General features: G+C 37.7%; 2 protein-coding genes across 3 annotated transcripts in view; both read left to right on the top strand.

Annotated features, from left to right (window-relative positions):
• The window catches only part of LOC119912224 (macrophage mannose receptor 1-like), a 357,347-nt gene that overhangs the window by 3,874 nt on the left and 330,807 nt on the right, over positions 1-22,666 (top strand). The window contains exons 6-9 of the mRNA XM_038731319.1: positions 10,165-10,400; positions 12,801-13,058; positions 13,566-13,823; positions 14,613-14,759. Of these exons, the coding sequence (XP_038587247.1) occupies positions 10,165-10,400; positions 12,801-13,058; positions 13,566-13,823; positions 14,613-14,759 (899 nt within the window). The remainder of the gene's footprint in view (positions 1-10,164; positions 10,401-12,800; positions 13,059-13,565; positions 13,824-14,612; positions 14,760-22,666) is intronic.
• The window catches only part of LOC119912227 (macrophage mannose receptor 1-like), an 85,846-nt gene continuing 78,211 nt past the window's right edge, over positions 15,032-22,666 (top strand). For both annotated transcript variants that reach the window (XM_038731324.1, XM_038731323.1), the window contains exons 1-9: positions 15,032-15,269; positions 15,361-15,460; positions 16,079-16,314; positions 18,153-18,410; positions 18,797-19,051; positions 20,801-20,944; positions 21,299-21,538; positions 21,630-21,729; positions 22,305-22,540. In XM_038731324.1, the coding sequence (XP_038587252.1) occupies positions 15,167-15,269; positions 15,361-15,460; positions 16,079-16,314; positions 18,153-18,410; positions 18,797-19,051; positions 20,801-20,944; positions 21,299-21,538; positions 21,630-21,729; positions 22,305-22,540 (1,672 nt within the window). In that variant the 5' untranslated portion in view covers positions 15,032-15,166. The remainder of the gene's footprint in view (positions 15,270-15,360; positions 15,461-16,078; positions 16,315-18,152; positions 18,411-18,796; positions 19,052-20,800; positions 20,945-21,298; positions 21,539-21,629; positions 21,730-22,304; positions 22,541-22,666) is intronic.

Genomic DNA, 22,666 nt, shown 5'->3' with positions numbered 1-22,666 from the left:
GATTTTTAAGGGCCTTTTTCAGAAACTTACAGGTGTGAAAGTTGTGAGAGGATATCCAGGACAGATTAGAGGTGATTTGGTGCCAATATATTCATAAATGAGCAAGCTATTGAAATTATTCACTTGTAATGTGCAAAATTAAGAATTTAATTCATTTATTTATTTTCATGTTTGTTTACAAACTTACAGGTGTGAAATGTTTGAGGGTGGTCACTAGTTATATTAGCAGTGGTTTGAGATTTTTATGTAGAAAAAAAAAAGTTATTGAAGATTGAAATGGATGTGTTGCAATTTGCAGAAGGTCCCTAACTCCCCCTACAGTGACAGGGGCATTTGACAGACATTCAGTGCATTGCGCTCTGGACTGCATCTTTATCTTCAGTGATTTTGAGGTGATCACAACTGTGAAACTTCTGCCTGAATTAACTCTCCAATATATCCCAAAACTGGGAGAAATAGAGATTTTGACACGGAGGTATTGAAGGTAACAGGCACGAAAACCGACAAATGTTGAATATTAAACTAACCCCGGTTCTGTTGTTGGCCTCTAAAGAATAAAAATGTAACGTTACTTGCTGTGTGAGTCGCAGACAGTTTGTGCCAAAGCAGACATATAGACCACAGTAGTTTCAGTAGGCTATAAAATTGAAACGTTAAAAAGTGAAGCCCTGACTTGCTCTTGGGGACTGCAAGCGGCACTTTATCAGAGGTGCTGAAGTAAACAGGTGAAATTTCTGCCTGATTAGTTTCATTTTCCACCGGCATGAGCACCTCCTCGTCTCATCCAGTTCTGTGTCTGTCAAACGGTCGAGGGGATACTTCCAGCAAATCAGTAACAATGCAGTATAGGGCATGTAGTAAAATATTTTGAATTCTCTTTAAATAGGCTAATGATGTTAGTCTCCTAATATTACTACTTTTTTCTTTACATGTCAGAGAACACAGATAGGGCCTGTGTGTGAGAGATTCTGAATGTGCAGAAAGTTTTGAACATAAGTAGATTAGTTACAGTTAAAGAAAGAAGAAGTTACAGTGTTTCCCATATGTTCAACAACACTGACCGCTAATGTTAGAATATAGCTGGGTTTTCGAGGATAGCATGCTGTATAGTCATTCTGTGGGAAACACTGAATTATGATATAAGTTATTAACAGATGAGCTAGTCAATAACTGAATTAAAAGGGATTAATTTATCACTGAGATGAAAAGGGGCCACAAACACATTTAAATAGGTTACTAGAGCCAAAAGAGGTGGTAAGACTTGTACCGCATTCAGACCAAAATAACTACAACACGATGCAGATTTGTTAAACATATAAATTCATGCTTTGTCAGGTCTGTCAGCAAGACAGCAGGACAACAACTTCTAAAAGTTTGTTTTCTGAATGGAGTTTGGAGCGATCAGGGCTATGCTATGCTAACTTGCGCACAGTAAAGTACAATGATAGCTGGAATAAAGTTACAGACACATTTTTTCTGAAATCACCAGGTAGTTCAACCTCCTCGCTTTCTTTTCTCCCAGCAATGTCCAGTTTTGTCCGTTTTTATAAATATATATAAATATGAAGTTGTACAACGCTAACAACAACACTGGAACCGGATGTGCATGGAGGCTAGCTGCTGAGAAGCTCCAGTGAAGATAAATCAATGTAGAAAGTAAAAAGCTAATTTAATAAAAGTAGTTAACTCTGAGCTCCTCCCGATGTCATTTTCAAAGAGAGCTGATTGGTCAGGTAGGCTTGCACAGAGTTGATCGCTTATCTGGAATATAACCTGCTCTGGAGCAGGTTAGCCGTTTAGCATAAGTTACCATGGCGATCTAACCCTGTAAGAAGTGAACCACCGCTGTGAACCCAGGGTAAATCCTGAAGTTATCTGGATAAGCTCAAATCCTGCTTCGTGGTACAGGCCCCAGCTGCTCCTCTCCACCATGTCTGAGTTCTTCTTTCTTTCTAAACGTAACTAAGTATTGTGATGTCAGATATAGAGTTACAGTGACTTTAATTTAAGTTTAATGTTGCTGCTCTAGAAAAAAAAAACATTTAGTTGTATTTAAAATATTAAATTCTAATTTTATAATTTATTTATACACAACCAGGCAGCTAACATGTACACTTCATTATTTGTTTATTTATCGCAAGTCATATGTCACCTTAAAGGTTCAGTGTGTAAGATTTAATGGCATCTAGTGGCCACTGCCCCCAAACCTTTCAAAGAGCGTAGGACAGCTACGGTGGCTGAACCAGCACAAAAGGTGTCTCTTCTGAGACAGCAGAGAGTAGCCAGTCAAGAAATGAGGTTTTAGGTATATTTATTAAGAAATTATATTTACTTAATTATTCAGTTACTCCATATGTAATTGTGACTTGGCCACTGACAGATAACATGGAAAATGTAAGCCAAGAGTATGAAACACTGTCACTGTTTCTGCACTACAGTCCATTATAAACCACACATTAGATAAAGTTTATACAAACATTGACAAGGGAAACACATTAATTCTTTCTGTGATTATTGACCATCGACCATCAATAGTCTCTGGTCCACTGCCAGATTATGGTGCTTTGATAGCAGCAAAAAATATAAATAAATACTTTGATAGCAGTGCTGAAATAGATCTCAGTCATGACAGCAACAGTTACTCACATCACTTCCTCTTTAGTGGTTTTGCCTACAAAATAAAAGCGTGACTGCAATCTTGTATTTGAAGTTGAACAGAGCTTTTACTTTGAAAAATTCTGAACGACATTAAAAGAGTCTGTAGACTGCTTGACACACCTCTGAAAGAGCCGTCAGTAAACGTGATTCCCCAAAATGTGCTCTGCCTGGAGATACTGGGGAAATGCAAAAGCGTCTGTAGGTTGACGGATACGGATCAAATACTTAAACAAAAACAGTGCAGCACGTGCCCTGATCTGAGAAACATTTGCTGCAGAATCCATTTTTTGAAGAGAGAAAAACAAAGTCTTGTCCCAAGGTGGGATCAAACCCTAAAAGCGTGGTTAACAGATCCTGCACCTTACCAACTGAGCTAACCAAGTTAATATTATGGATTATATTCTCATCAACCATCTAATGGTTACAAATACTGCTCAGACGCAAACCTTATTTGCAGACCCCTGCAGTATATTATTACTATATTGTTCTTCAGAAGTAGAACAAGAACTTAGTGATGAAACGTGCTCTATAGCGCTGTTTGTCAGCTACTGTAGAATAGGGCTGCAACTAGAGACTATTTTCGTAGTCGACTAATCTGTTAATTATTTATTCGATTAGTCGACTAGTCACGATTATTTTTGTCAACTACTAACCCTAATGAAACCATTTAACTAATTAAATATATAATTAGCCTAACTAACTAACGTTACCATTAAGTGAACGAGCTTTACTATTCAGAATGAACACCAGCATCAACGCCAGGCGGAAACAAGGGGAGAAGACAAGACAATGTAGGCTACTCCTATAATTCACAGATTTATTAAATTTAACTGTTTAACAAAGATTTTTGCTTTGGAACTATACAAAATAAAAGCAAATTAAAAGCAAGAACTATAACCACAACTGTACACTAACAATGTAATGTCTATTAGAACAATAAAGCAACAGGCCCCTTTCATAATACTTCTGTAGTTTATTTTTCACAAGTGCTTATACGTTTAAGGCAATAACTCAATTGAGAATGCTCTGTAGGCTACATCATGAGCCAGATGGTCCTTGATGTACTTTAAACCATTACTCATTACTAATAACTTCTTTAAAGCTGGGTCTCCGTCATTGCCAGCGTTGTGTTGGACAGATTTGTGCTCCGGTGTTTGAGAGAGAGAGAGAGACGAGTGAGAGGATGTGCTGCGCGAATGCGCTACGGTGCTGATCTGCAATCAAATACAATTTTAAATAGGCCAAGTAAAAAAAAATAAAACACGAAGATCAGTATGTGGCGTGCCGCCACAAATAAATGAACGTATAGAAAATGCTGCATTTCCTCTTTCTCTGCAGCTCTGTTGTTGCTGCTGCAGTGGTCTGAGTAGGTTGATTAACAGTGTAACTCCAGTCATCTTAAAAGAAACACACACACACACTTCTCATTCATCATTTACTTTTGAAGAGTAATATACTATGACATTTTACTGCAATCAGCTGAATTAATAGAAAAAAACTGTGGAAACTGGACTACAATTTGAGCTTTGTGGGAGTCTGTAGTATAACGGACGTTACCAGCGAGGATTAATAAATAAATAATTGAAGCCTGGACAGAGACTTCATTGCACATTACGTGGTCAACACTTTCTCTCACACACAGCAGCCCACAACTTGCCCTATGTGTGATACTGCAACAAAGTTTAAGTTTTAAAAGCCTGTAAGAAACCAACAAAGACTACTCAAGAAGAGATGCAAATCCGCCCTTTATGGTATCATATTAATTATTAATCATGTTGTAATGACATTCATACAGTGCGTAACATAGTTCGTTTGGAAAATGTGTTTACTTTAGTGTGTTTATCTTATTAATATAATGTACATTTGTGATTAACAATAAATTAATTACTGACCCCCATAGATGCATGATTTTACTGCTTCAATAAGAGCTCAGACCCTCCTTATGGACCGTAACTAGAACCCTGCTGGACTATGTGGACTATCAAACTGTACAATCCGTAAAAATGAACACACATGCAATACAGCATATACTTGCATCGATAATTTTGTAAGTATCCACTTTTTAAAAATGAATGGAGACAATAGCATACTGTAATAATACTTTTTCTTTATTTACTGTACACACACAGATTACGAAGTTAGAAAAGGAGTTGGCAGCAGTGACTGATTTGCATGATCCAAAACATTTTTAAAAAGTCTGAATGCATGGGTCTTGGCATGTCAAAATATCTATCAATATTTATACATCTAAATCATAATCACGCAAGTTAGGATATGCCAACAGTGGCTGTGGTGAGGAGTATTTCGATAACTGTTTAAATAACCGTATCTCACTGCTCCAAAACAGCTGATTCAAACTATCAACTCCTTATGAATCCTGAAGCTGCTTCAATCAGCTGAGTTGAAGCAGGGAGAGATTAAATCCTGCAGGGGGTAACTTTCTTCAGGAAAGGGTTGGAAAACATTGTCGTATTACATAAACTTCAATTCAGCTAAGATCAATCCATACAGCCAGCAAAGGTTGTACCACAGGTTTTTCCATGGCTAGAATTTGGTTGTGGCTCCATCGGGCTTTATAGAACCGTGATAGAGAAAGACCAAGAGGTGAATTTGCATTATACTTTGTCAATTAGAGCAAGCCAGGCAGCCTTCTGTGTTTGAAAACTGCGCTGTTTTTTTTTAAATCGCCCACTAGAGGGCTGCAGCGCCGCAATAACCAACCTAGTTAAAATGAACAAATTGACACAAAAAAAGATTAGTTCATTTTAATGAACGAGATTTGATGACTCGAGTCTTTCAAAAGAGTGACTTTTCCCATCACTAGTAAAAAACATGTCAGTATTCAATTGCTACTCCTAAATCCATCCATTTTCACAATCTTTCCTGAGTATACAACCAGACCAGCCATATATACAGTATGAATATATATTATAATTACCATTATATGTCTAATTATTAAATGCTTATTCATACAGTAGCTTAATGTCCCTATCCATGAGTAAAATCTAAAATCTATTAACATCAGATTTGCAATATATTGAAGTATTAAAAGTTTGACACACTATATGAATAGTACAGGGCCCACACTGGTGGGGGGCCTCTACATAAACTATGAAGTTTAGCTCAGCTGATTATAATGGACAAGAACTAACAACAGCGGAATATAACGATATGCTGTACTGGGAGCTCTTATCAAATGAAATCTCTTCACACATGGTTTCAATGGTAAACCCCCACAAGAACGAAAATTACCAACAAAAACACTAGATTCTTAGGAGACACATTTTAAGTAACATTTGTATTTCAAACAAATGGCAAACTTATTAGCACATTTTAACAAAACTCCCTTCACCCTCATGCATCATGGGAGTTCTGAGGGAGGGGCGTAGGCTGAGTGTGGACAGCGGATTATTTACGGCGTCAACTTCCACTGGAAGCCTCTCAGAAGCATTTCAGCAGCGGAGAGTGTAACCTGCCCCACGTTAATGATTTGTTTTTAATTGTCCTTTTTGTGCTTCTACTACATTCTTCAAAGCTCTCTGTGGATCGCTTTCGTTTCTCGTCTTGTATCTAGCAACTACCACAGGGAGCATTTCAGAATAAGAGCGTTTTACCTGCCGGACTTTGTCGACACGTTTAGATTTTGTTGATTTGGTAATTAGTGCTTGCTTTTTGTGCGTCTACTATGATTAAGTAGGCTACGTAAAAATATTATTTTTGTCTGATTTAACTGTGTTTATTGTTGATTGGAAGTCTGTAACGGTATTTTATTTTGAAAATTTATCGTTTCTCTGCCGTTTCTGCGTCTCACTTCCTGCCCGGTTCATCTGCGCTGTGCTGCTTGATACTGGGACGCTTCCTTGACGCACTCAGTCCATGGACGCACTGCAGCACTTCTGGTGTAACGCACGACATGGGGTCATGTAAACTTGGTTAATATGACCTTGTAGTAGGTGGGCCCACAATGAAGCTCCGCCCCCACTGTGCTGAGAGTCTAGCTCAGCCTCTAACTATAGCACAACATCACAGCGCTGTAATAACGTTATGCTTTATTAAATGTCACATAATTAACAAAATAGATAATGTCAGTGCAGTGACTGTTACCTGACAGCTGGCTTGCCTCTCATTCTCCGGTGCTGGTAGTAACTCAGGCTGCTGAATGAACAAAAGACTCCGAGGACTCATGTGAGAACAAATAGTTCATTCCCGCTCCACCGTGGCCGAGCTGTCACATGACAAATTAATTACTCAAACCTAGGCTGTTTCTTTAATCTGCGTTATTGTCTGTACTTGTGTTCTTGTGGACTTGTGAAACGTCATCAGTCGCATATATATGTATGTGTGTGTATATATATATATATATATTGTTGTGAACTCAACCAGACGCACTTCAAAGAAGGTCAGATGGTGTCAAAAGAGGGAGGGAAGTTTCCCTCCCCGAGAGTTGACCTTTTTCACATGTAAAACCCAGAGACATCGCCTGGTGTTGGTAAGGACCGAAAAAGACTCAATCAGACAATGAATCGCTTAAGGATTGTGTATTCAAATAGCCTTAGTGAACCTTTCTAGCCGTAAAGGTGTCACTAAAGACAGTCCACAGGACAGGAAAAGGGGCGATCTGACCCCTTCTCCCTCCAGCAGGTCACCTCCAGCCTCAATCTGACTCTTTTCTCCCCACAGAACGGCTGAGCCATAAACCACCAATTCATTCTCTGATAACCTGTGCGATAAGCCAGGAATGCAGAGAAGAAAGACCATAAAAACCCCTGTTACTCGAACCAAGCAAGGTTCCAGTATAACTGTGTTTATTCTGTTTAAATAATAACCTTGCTAAGTGAGCAGCGGTGTTAGCCTCTGAGTTTAGTAAGTAATAACCCTGTTGTTATCCTTTTAGTGATGTTTGAAGACTAGCAGACCCATAAGAAAGTAATCTTGAACTAGTTTTCTAACCTCTTTCTGTGTTGTCTTAAGTCATTCCTGTTACTCCCTAGTAATTACTGTCTATTCAATGCTAACTAATGCTTTAGTTAAATGTTTCATATACAATTTCTTACTAAATTATCCATTGAAACGCTCATAGGCATCACCAGCCTCTCAGTTAAAGTGGAATGTCTACATGTGTGACCCGAGCGCCACCAAGGGGACAAGAAAGGTATAACACGCAAGTGTTTAAAACTCGGCTTCCACTGACAGAATTGTTAAGTAGGCCTAACTATCACCATGTAATTGCATAAACGAAATTTTACTGTCATGGTTACATCTAAATTGTCTCATGAGTTAAAACCAGTAACCAGCAAGTATACTGAAGACATGTAATCAAGGTTTGTTTACGTTTTATATAACCATTATAACCTTTTTCCATAGTGTTTAGCCTTGTTTTAACTGTCTTTATCCGAATGTTTAGAACTAAGTATTTTTCCAAATGTCGATATTGTGGAGAGAGAGATCAAAGAGAAATACGCGCGACGTATATTTCTTTATCCCAAAAAGTTAACACCTTAGCGACGTTTGGGAGACCATCCCCAAAATTGACGTCACTACCTAGCGGGATCAATAAAAAGGACCTGCGGTCTTTTGTTCCAGCTTCTTCTTGCCTCTTCAAAACTCTTCGTTTAAACTTTCTTGAAACTAAACGTATACGTTCTCTTAACTTCCTTTACTTTTGAAATTCCGATATTTTTGTTTCGTACTTAAATCTCCTTCAGACGAGCTGAGAAAGCTACGACCCTGAATTCCAAATTTCTCAGCGGGAGATTTGATTTTCTTTATTTGGTTTGGAGCTGCCTGTTTAACCTCAGCAACATTAAATAGCCGATATTCCCGAGGCCTCGCGAACCTACGGTGAATGTGTGAGTTTATTTGATTTTGTTGTTGCAACCTCATCCGACCGTTGTGAGCAACTTTGGACCAGAAACTCAGAAGCCTTCATTTATGGCCTTGAATAAATGAAACCACGGCTCTGACGACAGAACCCTGAGTGGCCCTATAGCGACACCAAACGAACTGAGATCAGAGCAAAAGCCTTGGCTGACAGCCCGTTGCTGCAAGCGCTTCCCACAAGAGGACTCCGGACCCAATCCACCGGTTTCAACCCAACTTGAAAACGCCACTGGGGTCGGGCCAGAACCGACTTCCCGAGCCAACCGGCAGTCGAGCCTCGCCACGGGACCTGCGGCAACGGTAGGGCAAAACAACAACTCGTTGGTGTTCTATGGGCTCCATCCACAGTTAATAACCCTTAGATTAGACAAATTAAATCTGCAACCCAATTTCGGTCATTCGTTCCCTCATACTCGTAGAATTCTCTCCCTCTACAATAAACTGAAACTCCATCGAACCTTACATAGGCTACCCTGTTTTAGTACCTCCTTGTTGTCATATTAACTGTTATCCCTGTAATATCACCACATTTACCCACAATTGTAACCTCTTCTGTTAATAAATTCACTTTGAGCACAGCGATGTATGTGTGTGTGTTATTCAGAATCTAGAGTCCCTATACACAGAACTTACGCTCAGATCTGAGACTGACTGATTGACCTTACGATTTCAGAATAACAACTAATGAATTAACCGAACTCGGTATAATTCTCAGGCTATACTCAAGGACCTAAAGCCTTGGGCGGACAAGCAAATCTTTAGGTGGTGCTCCTAATTTCGAGGTATAAATTGATATTCCTGGAAATATTAATTTTCATAACTGTATTAAAATTGATATTCCCGGAAATATTAATTTTCATAACTGTATTAAAATTTTACGTAGCCGAGATCTGCTACAATATGTGTGTGTATATATATATATATATATGTTTAGCCTATTGATTTTTGGATTTTGAGAAATTTTGGACCTGGGTTTTTTTAGAACTGGGTATCGATCTCCATCCCTAGTAAGGCCTATAGTGTCTTAGAAACCTTAGTTGACCCTTCGCTAAGCCACACTCCCTTAGTTACTGTTGGACATGTCCGACTTTTATCACGGTGCTGCCACTGTCTATTGCTTCATTCCCTGGAGAAATATTGTCTAATTTTTGGAAAAGGCGAACTCGGAAGGAAGCAGACTGTTTTGGAGTTGCATTGCATTTGAAGGTTGTTTTCAGGCTGTCAAACTGACACAAACTGACATGAAAAAAGCCTTGTGAACCCCCGTATTACCTATTACCTGAATATTGAGAAAGATGACTATTGAGAAATGACTCCTTTTGCACACGAGTCAATGGAGCGCAGCCGTGAAAGTGTCCAACCTCAGTTAGAACGAGTCCTTTACTGCGCTGTGATTGGTCAGCTGCGTATTTGGGCCGTGGCTTAGCGAAGGGTCAATTGTAAGATGATTACGTTGCACTGATTTTGAGATGTTAATTAACAGCTACGTTGTCCAGGTGGCTGAACACTTTACCAAATCATTAACTAATCACATAAACTACAATATAATATAATATTTATTATATATATATAACACTCACTAACAATGCAATGCAGTGTCTGATTTTTTTCCTGTTTTTCTCACAGTATACGAAATCTGGCAGAAAATGACGCCATCACAAAGCTGGCAGCTGGGGATTCAGTGTGGATCGGTCTGTACTGGGAACAACTGTGGTCTGATGGGAGCCCCTCTCTGTTTCAAAACTGGGCCGGTGGGCAACCAGACAGTCCAGAGCAGTGTGTCACCACAATGTTCAGAAACTCAGGACTGTGGTCAGATGATAACTGCTCCCTCACTTTCCCGTTCATCTGTTACTCAACAAGTAATGCATCTTATTTTTACTCACATAGTTTAATTGTTGCATTAAGGCAATTTATGTTATATATTAGCAAATATAGATCTTACCTTTAAGATCAGATTCACACTGAATTTAAATTTGTGTACATGTCTGTTGAAGCAGAAACAAGAATGTTCTTTTATTTTTACTGTACTTCTGCATGTCAGGCTAAATGCTGTATACAGCAGATAAACTTGCAGAATTCTAGTGATTTTATAAGCAGCACATAAAAGTTACGGTCCTAAAGATATGGCTTTCATTTCTGTAAGGTGAATGTTTGAAATCTATAAAAAGACAACCAAAAAAACCTCCAAAATCAAGTAAAATATAATGAATACTCTCGTTACAGAAATCTTCTATGGAAATGAATGTTTCAGAACAAGAAAAACAACAAATACCATACACATTAAAATGTGTAGCTTACTGAAATGTGTCCCATCAGTGTAATACTGTTTAAACTGAGAACATACAGAAGATTGAACCTACTGTACAAGAGTAAATCAGTTAACTGATATGCAAGTGGTGGTGATGGATCATTACTGGGAATTATGTCAGTGATTGTGTCAACATGTTGCACCAAATTACATTGTGTGTGTTGCATCAAACAATCTGATGAATATAAAATCTTTTTAGTGTGACTGTGTAAAACTAAATGTATTTTTCTAACATCCTCCATCTTTACTTCAAATCGTGTACTGTATTGGCCAACATATGAAACTCCTTTATTTCCCCATAGTTATCCAACTTAAAGTGCTATGAATTTTTAATTCTTCATTTATTGTTCATTATATATATATATATATAAAGACCTGCCCTCAATTGGCAACGACTTATCTCTAAACTCAGGAACCTTAGAAACAGCTGTAGAACCAGATATATGTTTAGACTGTTTTGCTTCCCTCAATCTTTACCAACTAACTCAAATTATTTCTTCATCTAAACCATCAACCTGCCTCTTTGACCCCATCCCGACTAGCTTGCTTAAAGATGTTTTACCCTTAGTCAGCACTTCTATACTACATATGATCAATCTATCTCTATCAACAGGCTATGTACCACAGTACTTTAAAGTAGCTGTAATTAAACCTCTTCTGAAAAAGCCCAAACTTGATCCGGATGTTTTAGCCAACTATAGACCTATATCTAACCTTCCATTTCTCTCTAAGGTCCTGGAGAAAGCAGTTGCTAAACAGCTGTGTGACTTTCTCCAGAGCAATATTTTATTTGAGGATTTTCAGTCAGGATTTAGAGCTCATCATAGCAGAGAGACAGCACTGGTGAAAATAACTAACGACCTCTTTATTGCATCAGACAAAGGACTTGTCTCTGTACTGGTTTTATTAGATCTTAGTGCTGCATTTGATACCATTGACCATCAGATCCTATTGCAGAGACTGGAACATTTCATTTGCATTAAAGAAACCGCTCTAAGCTGGTTTAAGTCCTATTTATCAGATCGATTTCAGTTTGTACATGTTAACGATGAGTCCTCCATGCGTGCCAAAGTTAGTCATGGAGTTCCTCAAGGATTTGTCCTCGGACCAATCCTCTTCACTTTATATATGCTTCCTTTAGGCAATATAATCAAGAAATATCCCATAAGCTTTCATTGTTATGCCGATGATATTCAGTTATATCTATCGATCAAACCAGATGAAACTCATCAGTTAGCTAAACTTCAAATGTGCCTTCAGGATGTTAAAACCTGGATGACCTGTAATTTTCTAATGTTAAACTCAGATAAAACTGAAGTTATTGTTCTGGGGCCTAAGCACCTCCGTGACGCATTATCTAAAGATATAGTTTCCCTTGATGGCATCGCCCTGGCCTCCAGCACCACTGTGAGGAATCTAGGAGTTATCTTTGATCAGGACATGTCGTTTAAGTCTCACATTAAGCAAATTTCAAGGACCGCCTTTTTTCACCTACGTAATATTGCGAAAATCAGGAACATCCTGTCTAAAAATGATGCAGAAAAACTAGTCCATGCATTTGTTAGTTCTTGCCTCTGTCGCCTAGTGCTTGCTCTTGGTGGGAACTGTTGAGCTTCTGTAAATAGCATCATAGAGTATGGTCTAGACCTCCTCTTTTATGAAAAGCGCTGTGAGATAACTGTTGTTGTGATTTGGCGCTATATAAATAAAACCGAATTCAATTGAATTGAATTGAATATGTCCTATGAAATGAACGCTGTGATGTGTTTAGGTGACATTCTTGCTAATACAAACGTGTGTCTTAAATAATTGTTTCTCTCATAGCCACCATTAAGTTTTGTAAAGAAAAGATACAAAGTGGATCAACCTGAACAGCCATATAGAGCATGAATAAATATTTAAGCAAAGTTGTTTGTTGATAAATTCATTCCCTTCTCTTCTTCTGTCTCAGCTCCTCCAAAAACCGAAGACTTCAGATCAATAGGACAAAATGAGTCCAGTATCACTCTGCAGTGGAATAAAGTGAACAACAACTTCAGCTTTATTCTCCAGTTTAATGATGCAGAGATCAACATCACTGCACCAGATGGAGATGGACCAGTAACTCACACAGTCTCATCTCTCACTGCTGCAACTGAATACACATTCACTCTCTTCTCTGTGTTTGAGGACATCAGAAGCAGCGGAGTAAACATTACTGCAGTTACCGGTAATATATGTCACTTTATTTCTATGCTCTGTATCTGCTTAGCGAGCCATCATCTGCTTTTCAGAGCACCAGTGTAAAACTAAGACGTATCTACTGGGTATAATATTCATTAAAGGAATATGCTTTAACAACATGCACTTTATTGCATGTTAATTTAACTCAGCATTGTTTAGGCCAACACTGTAAAATCCTTTTTATATTGAGAATAATTTATTTTTAAACTTTTGGTGCATTGTAATTATTCATTTATAGTGGAGTACATCTCTGTTGTCATTTAAAGTATGATGGATATGACTACAGAATGTGACATCTGGATCCAGAAAAAAAACATTCATACTCAGTAATACAAAGAATTGTTTCACTCGCTCTGTTCCTGACAGACAGCTTTAGTTTGTATTTATGTGAGGAAACAAAATGAACCATCTGAAACTGTCAGAGAGAACACTGTTACTTTTACTGACTGTCGTTTGTTAATACATGTTTAATTGCTCTGTTTGTCTCTCTCAGCTCCTCCAAACGCAGAAAACTTCAGACCAACAAGACAAGATGTCACCAGTATCACTCTGCAGTGGAACAAAGTGAACAACAGCGACAGCTTTATTCTCCAGTTTAATGGTGCTGAGATCGACATCACTGCACCAGATGGAGATGGACCAGTAACTTACACAGTCTCATCTCTCACTCCTGAAACTAGATACACATTCACTCTCTTCTCTGTGTTTGAGAACGTCAGAAGCAGTGGAGTGAGCATTACTGCAGTTACTGGTAAGATATTTGACTTCATTAATATGTATTTAACCAGGAATAACATTTTTCTTTTTGCAACTTTGGAAGCAACTGAACAGTTAATAGTAATTTACCAGCAGTAGTAGTTTAACCTTGTTACATTTGAACATTTTTCTTATTCCTTCTTCGTGTAATTAACTTCATGTTTTCTTTTCTTCTTGTTTTATTTCTGAGCACCTCTAAAACGACAATGTTAACATAACGTTACCTTGTCAGTCCTTGTTATTATTTTTACTTATTTTCGTTTTTGTATAAATTCAAAATGTATGCTTCATTTTATGTCCAACTATGATATATGATGAAACTGAAGTTTGTCTGTTTGATTTTAAAGAGATATTAGCAAATTATCAATACATCTTAGAATATTCTTCTTGCCATGTAATCAGACATCTTCCTAAAACATTTCTGACTCAGTACTGCATATATAGTAAGTGTTTCTCTGATAAACTGAGACAATACAGAAAATCCTGAAAACATATTTGTAATTGAACTGGTTCTTTTTTTATTGTCAGTGGTAAACAGTGAACACCAATTTACTGAGGCAGGCTGAAACTTGATCAGTCTCAAGCTGATAGACAAAGTGTTTAGGCACTAAACATTAAATCCAGCAGGGCTGTTTAGTTCAGTTTGGTGAAGCATCCATTGTTTCCAGGCTCTGTAGTCAGGATACAGTGACTGCTGCGATCATACAAAAATCTCACCAACGACTGAATTGTATTGTAAAACCCCACAGTACAGCTGAACTCAAATAAATATGCTTTTTTTTAGGAAATCGTCAGTACTACTTTGAGAGTACGCCACTGAACTGGACTGCAGCTCAGAGCTTCTGCAGACGGATCTACACTGACCTGGCTACCATAGAAACCTATACTGACGTCAATTCTGTACTCTACTACAGCTCATCAAGCTACAGAGGCAAGAAATTACACACTGTGCATAACATTAACATAGTGTATATATATATATATATACTGAATCATACGTACAACCACCAAGTTTTTGATAAGCTTACTATGATTAGATAAAATTATAAAATATTATAATGTGGAATGTGAAAGAACAACAATGAAAAATAGAGGAGACATAATTTAAGGGATGTTCAGTAAAGTTAATCACAATTTAATTCAATTCAGCAACTATTTTAATTCCAGCTGTTATATAATGAACATCTGTTTGAACAGGCAAGGCTTGGATAGGCCTCTACGGTGGGGGGCTGGAGATGGTCCCTGAGTAACAGCAGCTTCTATGGTGAAGGAGAGACAGTGTTTAGAAACTGGGCCCCTGGATATCCCTACAATTCTTATGGACAACAGAACTGTGTGATGCTTCAAAGCTTTTACTATTACTATTACTACTTCAATAACTACAATGGAAAGTGGTTGGACGTTGATTGCAACTACCAATTCTTCTCTGTGTGCTACAACGGTGAGTTTTCTTATAGTGTAAGAATTAACAAAGGGCTAAATAGATCTTCTGCATAGCACATTGTTAATAAATTCTCTCAATATATTTCCAGGTTCAGTAAATGGCAAATCATCCTTTGTAAAAGTCAACACACCTTTGAATTGGATTCAAGCTCAGAGATACTGCAGGGAGAATTACGTCGATCTAGCCAGGTACAGTGTGCATTGATGAAGACTCCAACACATACAATAGTTCAGTACTGAACCAACTACTTAACAACTACTATCTGTTGATGAAACTTGGCTTATTCAGTATTCTAACAGTTGATAGGAATCCCAAAAGCATTGGATGATCTTCCCAATTGTTTTATTTTTCCATGTCCAAATGTTGTATTTGATCCTTTGTGTCATTTGAATCCTTCCTGTTTTTGTTGATTTATTATTAATGTTTTATTATAGTTTTATAGTTATATATTTTTCATTGTTAGTTTTACAGATTTATGGCACTTGTAGCTGAGTCATGTAGTATGATAATTATGATGATGATCATTGTGATGATTACAAACCATATTAGTGACAGAAGTATTGGGCTGATTGTATATCTTAATTGTAAGATGATTATTCTGCACTGACTTTAAGATGCTAATTAACAGCTAAGTTGTCCAGGTGACTGAACACGTTACCAAATCCTTAAATAACCACATAAGCTATAATATTATATATGATGCACTGCAGTGTGATTATTTATTTTTTTTTTTGTCTGTTATGTTTTACCTCTTCAATTATTCTCCACCCACCCATGATGTGTATATGCTACTGTTTCTCTCACAGTGTGCGAAATCTGGCAGAAAATTTTGCCATTGCAAAGTTGGCAGCTTCTGACTCTGTGTGGATCGGTCTGCACCAGGAACAATTGTGGTCTGATGGGAGCCCCTCTGTGTTTCAATACTGGGCCAGTGGGCAACCAGACAGCACAGGGCAGTGTGTCACCACAGCGTTCAGAAACTCAGGACGGTGGTCAGATGATAACTGCTCCCTCTCTTTACCGTTCATCTGTTACTCAACAAGTAATGCATCTTATTTCTACTCACATACTGTATAAAGATTATTTTTTGCATTAAGTCAGTTTAGTTATATACAGTATCTCACAAAAGTGAGTACATGTACGCTGGGTTAACATTAAAATCTATAGCTTAATGAAATGTGTCTCAAATGTATAATACTGTTTAAATTAAGAACATACAGTAGAGTGAACCTACTGTACAATAGTAAATCAGTTAACTGCATCAATAAAGTGGTGGTGGTGGATCATCGTGGGCTGTGCGGTGGTGCAGTGGTTAGCACTGTCGCCTCACAGCAAAAAGGTTGTGGGTTCAAACCCCAGTTGCCCTGGCCTTTCTGTGTTTCGAAGTTTGCATGTTCTCTCCGGGTGCTCCGGCTTCCATCCAAAGACATGCAGGCTAGGTTAATTGGTCTCTGAAAGTATCCTTAGAGTGTGAATGGTTGCTTGTGGCCCTGACGACCTGTCCAGGGTGTACCTTGCCCACCCAATGTCAGCTGGGATTGGCTCCAACCCAATCGGAAGGTCGGCCTTGGTGGCTGTTCTGCCAGTGTGTGAACGCGTGTTCAACTGGGAACTGTTTTAGCACTTAGGCTCAGTGAATGAATGTGTGTGAATGATGACTGCAGATGTAGTGTAAAAGCGCTTTGAAAAGACTAGAAAGATGCTATAAAAATACGGAGCATTTACATTTCAAAATGCCACCTGTTGAAGCCATAGTAGGTGATTGGTAGCCTATTATTATTTTTATTAATGTAATGTTTTGAACAAGCAAGGTGATCTCGTTATTATTATTTTTGTTTCTAATAACATAGAAGTTATAGAAGTATTGTAAATTGTATCAGAACCTAATAGTTCATCCTCACAGGTAGTATTATACGGGGAAAGACTACAGCTTGCAAATTCTTTTCATATTTGAATGAGAGAGGAGGAGTGAAATAGTTTAGTGTCCAAATATGTTGTGGGAAACAAATTTAAGGTAATTTTAAAATAAAGTATCAAAACTAAGCTACATTAAAGACTCAAACAGAGGAAAAGAGAGGCTGCACATCCAGCCGATCAAACCAACCACACCTGAAGCAGTTGCAGCTGCTGCCGGAGGCTCCTGAGTAAAATCACTGCTGCGCGACAAAAGCGTTTAATTGATGTGAAGGAATGCAGTGATCAATCGGTGACAAGTGATGTGAATAGCAAATAAATGTACAGAAGAAGAAGAAGAAGTGTTAAATGATACCAGAAGATGAAACCAATGGAGATCCAAGCTTGTGGTGATAAAATTGCAAAATCACGCATGGCGCGTACAGACCTTTTTTATACAGTTTATGGTGCAGGCACATAAGGGGAAAAAAGGTGTGCTCTTGTCTTTTTTCTGTGTGTTGCTTGCGTGTTTGGCTGCAAGCAAAACTATACAAATAGTATTTTTTTGACTGGAGACATTTCGATTTTACTTGATACTGGGCTGTTTCGGTCGATAACATGGTATCAGGTAACAGGTATCGAGTAGGGATACCCATCCCTATTAAATCTAAACTGTATTTTGCTTGTCCTTCTTTACTTGAAATCATGTACTGTATTGGCCAACATACTGAACTCCTTAATTTCCCCATAGTTGTTCAACTTTAAGCCCTAAGAATTTTTAATTCTTCATTTAGTGTTCATTATATATGTCCTGTGAAACTCATACCATAATTTGTTTAGGTGACATTCTTGCTAATACAAATGTGTGTCTTAAATAATTGTTTCTCTCATAGCTACCATAAGATAGAAAATGGATCAACCTTAAAATCCAGATGGAACATGAATAAATATTCAAGCAATTCATTCCCTTCTCTTCTTCTGTCTCAGCTCCTCCAAAAACCGAAGACTTCAGAGCAATACAGCAAGCTGAGTCCAGTATCACTCTGCAGTGGAATAAAGTGAACAACAGCTTCAGCTTCATTCTCCAGTTTAATGGTGCAGAGATCAACATCAATGCACCAGATGGAGATGGACCAGTAACTTACACAGTCTATTATCTCACTGCTGCAGCTGAATACACATTCACTCTCTTCTCTGTGTTTGAGAACGTCAGAAGCAGTGGAGTGAACATTACTGCAGTTACCGGTAATATATGTCACTTTATTTCTATGCTCTGTATCTGCTTAGCGAGCCATCATCTGCTTTTCAAAGCACCAGTGTAAAACTAAAATAATGTTTACATTAAGAATGATTTCTTTTTAAACTTTTGTTGCATTGTAATTATTCATTTATAGTGGAGTACATCTCTGTTGTCATATAAAGTATGATGGATATGACTACAGAATGTGACATCTGGATCCATAAAAAAACATTCATACTCAGTAATACAAAGAATTGTTTCTCGCTCTGTTCCTGACAGACAGCTTTAGTTTGTATTAATATGGAGATACAAAATGAACCATCTTTAACTGTCAGAGGGAACGTTGTCACTTTGTTAATATAGCTTTCACTACTCTGTTTGTCTTTTTCAGCTCCTCCAAACGCATACAACTTCATTTCAACAGCACAAGATGAGACCAGTATCACTCTGCAGTGGAATAAAGTGAACAACCTCAGCTATATTCTCCAGTTTAATGGTGCAGAGATCGACATCACTGCACCAGATGGAGATGGACCAGTAACTTACACAGTCTCATCTCTCACTCCTGGAACTACATACGTATTCACTCTCTTCTCTGTGTTTGAGAACGCCAGAAGCAGTGGAGTATACCTTATTGCAGTCACTGGTAAGATGTTTGACTTCATGTGTATTTAACCTGGTTAAAAATTTTCATCTTATAACTTGGGAAGCAACTGTACAGTTAATAGTACTACAGCAGTAGTACTTTTTCCTTGTTACATTTGAACATTTTTCTTATTCCTCCTTCATGTAATTAATTAACTTGATGTTGTATTTTCTTTTTTCATGTTGTTCTGAGCACAATGTTAACATAACATTGTCATTATTTTTTACTTATTTAGTTTTTTGTATAAATTTAAAATTATTGCTGGGCAACAATTAAGCATTTTAATCGCTATTAATTGAATGATTTTCTGCTATTAATCTCATTGTTATGTGCAAAATTTAATAATAAATTCTAAAGCAGTGTATTTTAATTTAAATGTAATACTATATACATAGAAGTGCAATAACATGTGGTTTGCAAACACTTTCAACAAACAAGGTGCTTTTTACCAGCAGTATTCCCTTTACACAGTAGCAATAAAATATTTCTTTTAAATCTCAACTTAAACATTAATGTAATCAAATCAAATATCAAACCAAAGCTATTTGCCCCTGCCGGGGCATTACCTTTTATCTAGCTTGTTAAAACAAGTTACCATCAGAGTTCAGAGCCATAATCATAACGTCATAACAGGCTCCTTCTGAGCAACATTGTAACATTTTTTCTGAACACGTATCAGCAGAAACATTTTTCTTTTATCAGGGAGCATCAACAGTCTGTGTTCAGTAGCAAGTGTCCCTGTTAGAGTGAGGTGAGGTGGTCGAGCACAAGGCGTAGCAAAAAGCTCTCGCGACAATTTGTCTCACGCCCGCCAGCTTCCAAAGTTAAATTGTCTTGAACTTTCTATAGGCGACACGGAGCACAAATCATTGGAAGAGAGACTGATCCTCACTGTTTGTGAGTTTCCAGAATCTATTACTGTTTATTAAATAGGACATCAGCAGGAGGGAATTCACCTGGCAGAGCATCCCCGCAAAACTAGATGAAGGCCTATCAGGTAAAGTTATGTGATGTTAGCCTATAATTTTAACTTAAGTTAAACAGGCTACAGCTGGGTAGCACCCAGAAGCCATTGCCATGGTTACCATCCATAGAGCGCCTGCCGTTTACTTGCGGAGCGCTGTCTTACTTCTCCCACACGCTGCATTGAAGCCTCCCTTCGCTGCTTGTTTGGGTGGGTGATTTGCAGGCTGATCAACATCCCACCCCTCCTGTGACCCATGGTTTGACTGTATTTGGATTCACAGCCAGTGAGCAACGGACTTTCATAATCATAATGATAAAAACTGCATTAACGTGAGATAAAATAATTGTCACGTTAATTAATTAATGTGTTAACTCAATAATCACATGTTAACTTGCCCAGCCCTATTAAAAATGTATATTTAATTGTATGTTCAGTTATGATATATGATGAAATTGACATTTGTTTGTCTGATTTTCCAAGGATATTAACAAATTATCAATTCAACTTAAAATATTCTTCTTTCCATGTAACAATAACCATCTTTCTGAAACATCTCTGACTCAGTACTACATATACCCAAGTATTTCTGCAACAAACTGAGTCATGATACAGTGTGTGCTGCTAGAATACAAAAATCTCATCAACGAGGAAAATGTATTGTAAAACTCCACAGTAAAGCTGAACCCACCTGATTCATAGTGCCTCTTCATGTTCATTGTAAAAAAAAGTCTGCATGCTTTATAAAAAGTAAGTAATAAAAAACTGAATATGCTTTGTTTTAGGAAATCGTCAGTTTTACTTTGAGGCTACGCCACTGAACTGGACTGAAGCTCAGAGCTTCTGCAGACGGGTCTACACTGACCTGGCCACCATAAGAAGTCATGATGAAGTCTTTGCTGTACTCAGCACCACACCGAGCTACAGAGGCAAGTTCTCAATATTGGAAACATATACAAAACATAAACATAGTCTATAAATAAAATTTATAGAATAAATAAATTGAGTTGAATATACTGATGTATAATCAGATACAAATATAAAAGCTAGGCCACAACCAGGTTTTTGATAAGGTTACTATGATTAGATGAAATAACAAAATATGGTGGGTACATTTATTTGCCAGAAGGCAGCAGGGTGAAATGATCATTGGAATGTGAAAGAACAACAAAATAGAGGAGACACATAATTTAAGGGATGTTCAGTTTATTCATCTACATTTTAGGTCAATTCAGCAACAATTTTAATTCCAGCTGTTATATAATGAACATCTGTTTGAACAGGAAAGGCTTGGATAGGCCTCTATGATGACAACTGGAGATGGTCCCTGAATGACAGCAGCTTCTATGGTGAAGGAGACACAGGGTTTAGAAACTGGGCTCCTGGACATCCCTACCTTGCTATTGGACAGAACTGTGTGCTGCTCCAAAATTTTAGATATTTATATTTCTATTACTATGGCTACAGTGGAACATGGGTGGACGTTAATTGCAACGACCTGTTCTACTCTGTGTGCTACAACGGTGAGTTTTCTTATAGCGTAAGAACAAAAACCTAAATAGATCTTCTGCATAACACATTGTCAATAACTTCTCTTCATCAATATATTTCCAGGTTTAGTAAATGGCACATCATCCTTTGTAAAAGTCGACACACCTTTGAATTGGACTGAAGCTCAGAGATACTGCAGGGAGAATTATGTCGATCTAGCCAGGTACAGTGTGCACTGATGAAGACTCCAACACATACAATAGTTCAGTACTGAAGCAACTACTTAACAACTACTATCTGTTCTGTTGATTCAGCTTATTTAGTATTGTGACAATTGATTGAATCCTAAATAGATTATAAAATTTGTCCAACTGTTTTATTTGATCCTTTTTGTTATTTGAATCCTTCCCTTCCTGATTCTCTTTATTTAATATTATTATTTATTCATTCATTTGCTTGTAAGATATATATATTTTTCATTCTTAGTTTTATGACCGTAATGCACTTGGAGCTGAGTCACGTAGTATGTATAGTATTACTGATAGTACCGATAATAGACCTTAATTGTAAGATGATTATGTTTCACTGATTTTAGGTTTGTTAATTAACAGCTACGTTGTTCAAGTGGCTGAACACGTTATCAAATCCTTAAATAATCACATAAGCTTCAATATTATATTTCCCAACAATCACTAACAATGTACTGCAGTGTCTAATTTTCTTTTGTCAGTTATGTTTTACCTCTTCAGTTAAACTCAACTCACCCTTGATGTGTATATGCTACTGTTTCTCTTTCAGTATACAAAATCGGGCAGAAAATGACATCATCACAAACCTGGCTGCTGGGGACTTTGTGTGGATCGGTCTGCACCGGGAACAACTGTGGTCTGATGGGAGCCCCTCTATGTTTCAATACTGGGTTTATGGGCAACCAGACAGTCCAGAGCAGTGTGTCACCACAATGTTCAGTTACTCAGGACTGTGGTCAGATGATAGGTGCTCCCTCCCTTTACCGTTCATCTGTTACTCAACAAGTAATGCATTTTATTTCTACTTACATAATGTATTACAGTTTTTCTCGATTGCTTAAACACATTTCTCAAAATGTTGCCTCTTTTTCTCAAAACTATAAACACAAATCCAAAACTTCTCACCCAATT

Source organism: Micropterus salmoides, unplaced genomic scaffold, assembly GCF_014851395.1.
Source record: "Micropterus salmoides isolate LMB-PRFRI ecotype aquatic unplaced genomic scaffold, ASM1485139v1 Ms_hic_scaffold_2, whole genome shotgun sequence".
Lineage (NCBI taxonomy): Eukaryota > Metazoa > Chordata > Actinopteri > Centrarchiformes > Centrarchidae > Micropterus > Micropterus salmoides.
Note: the sequence above shows the minus strand (reverse complement) of the source record. Positions and strands in the feature narration are given on the sequence as shown.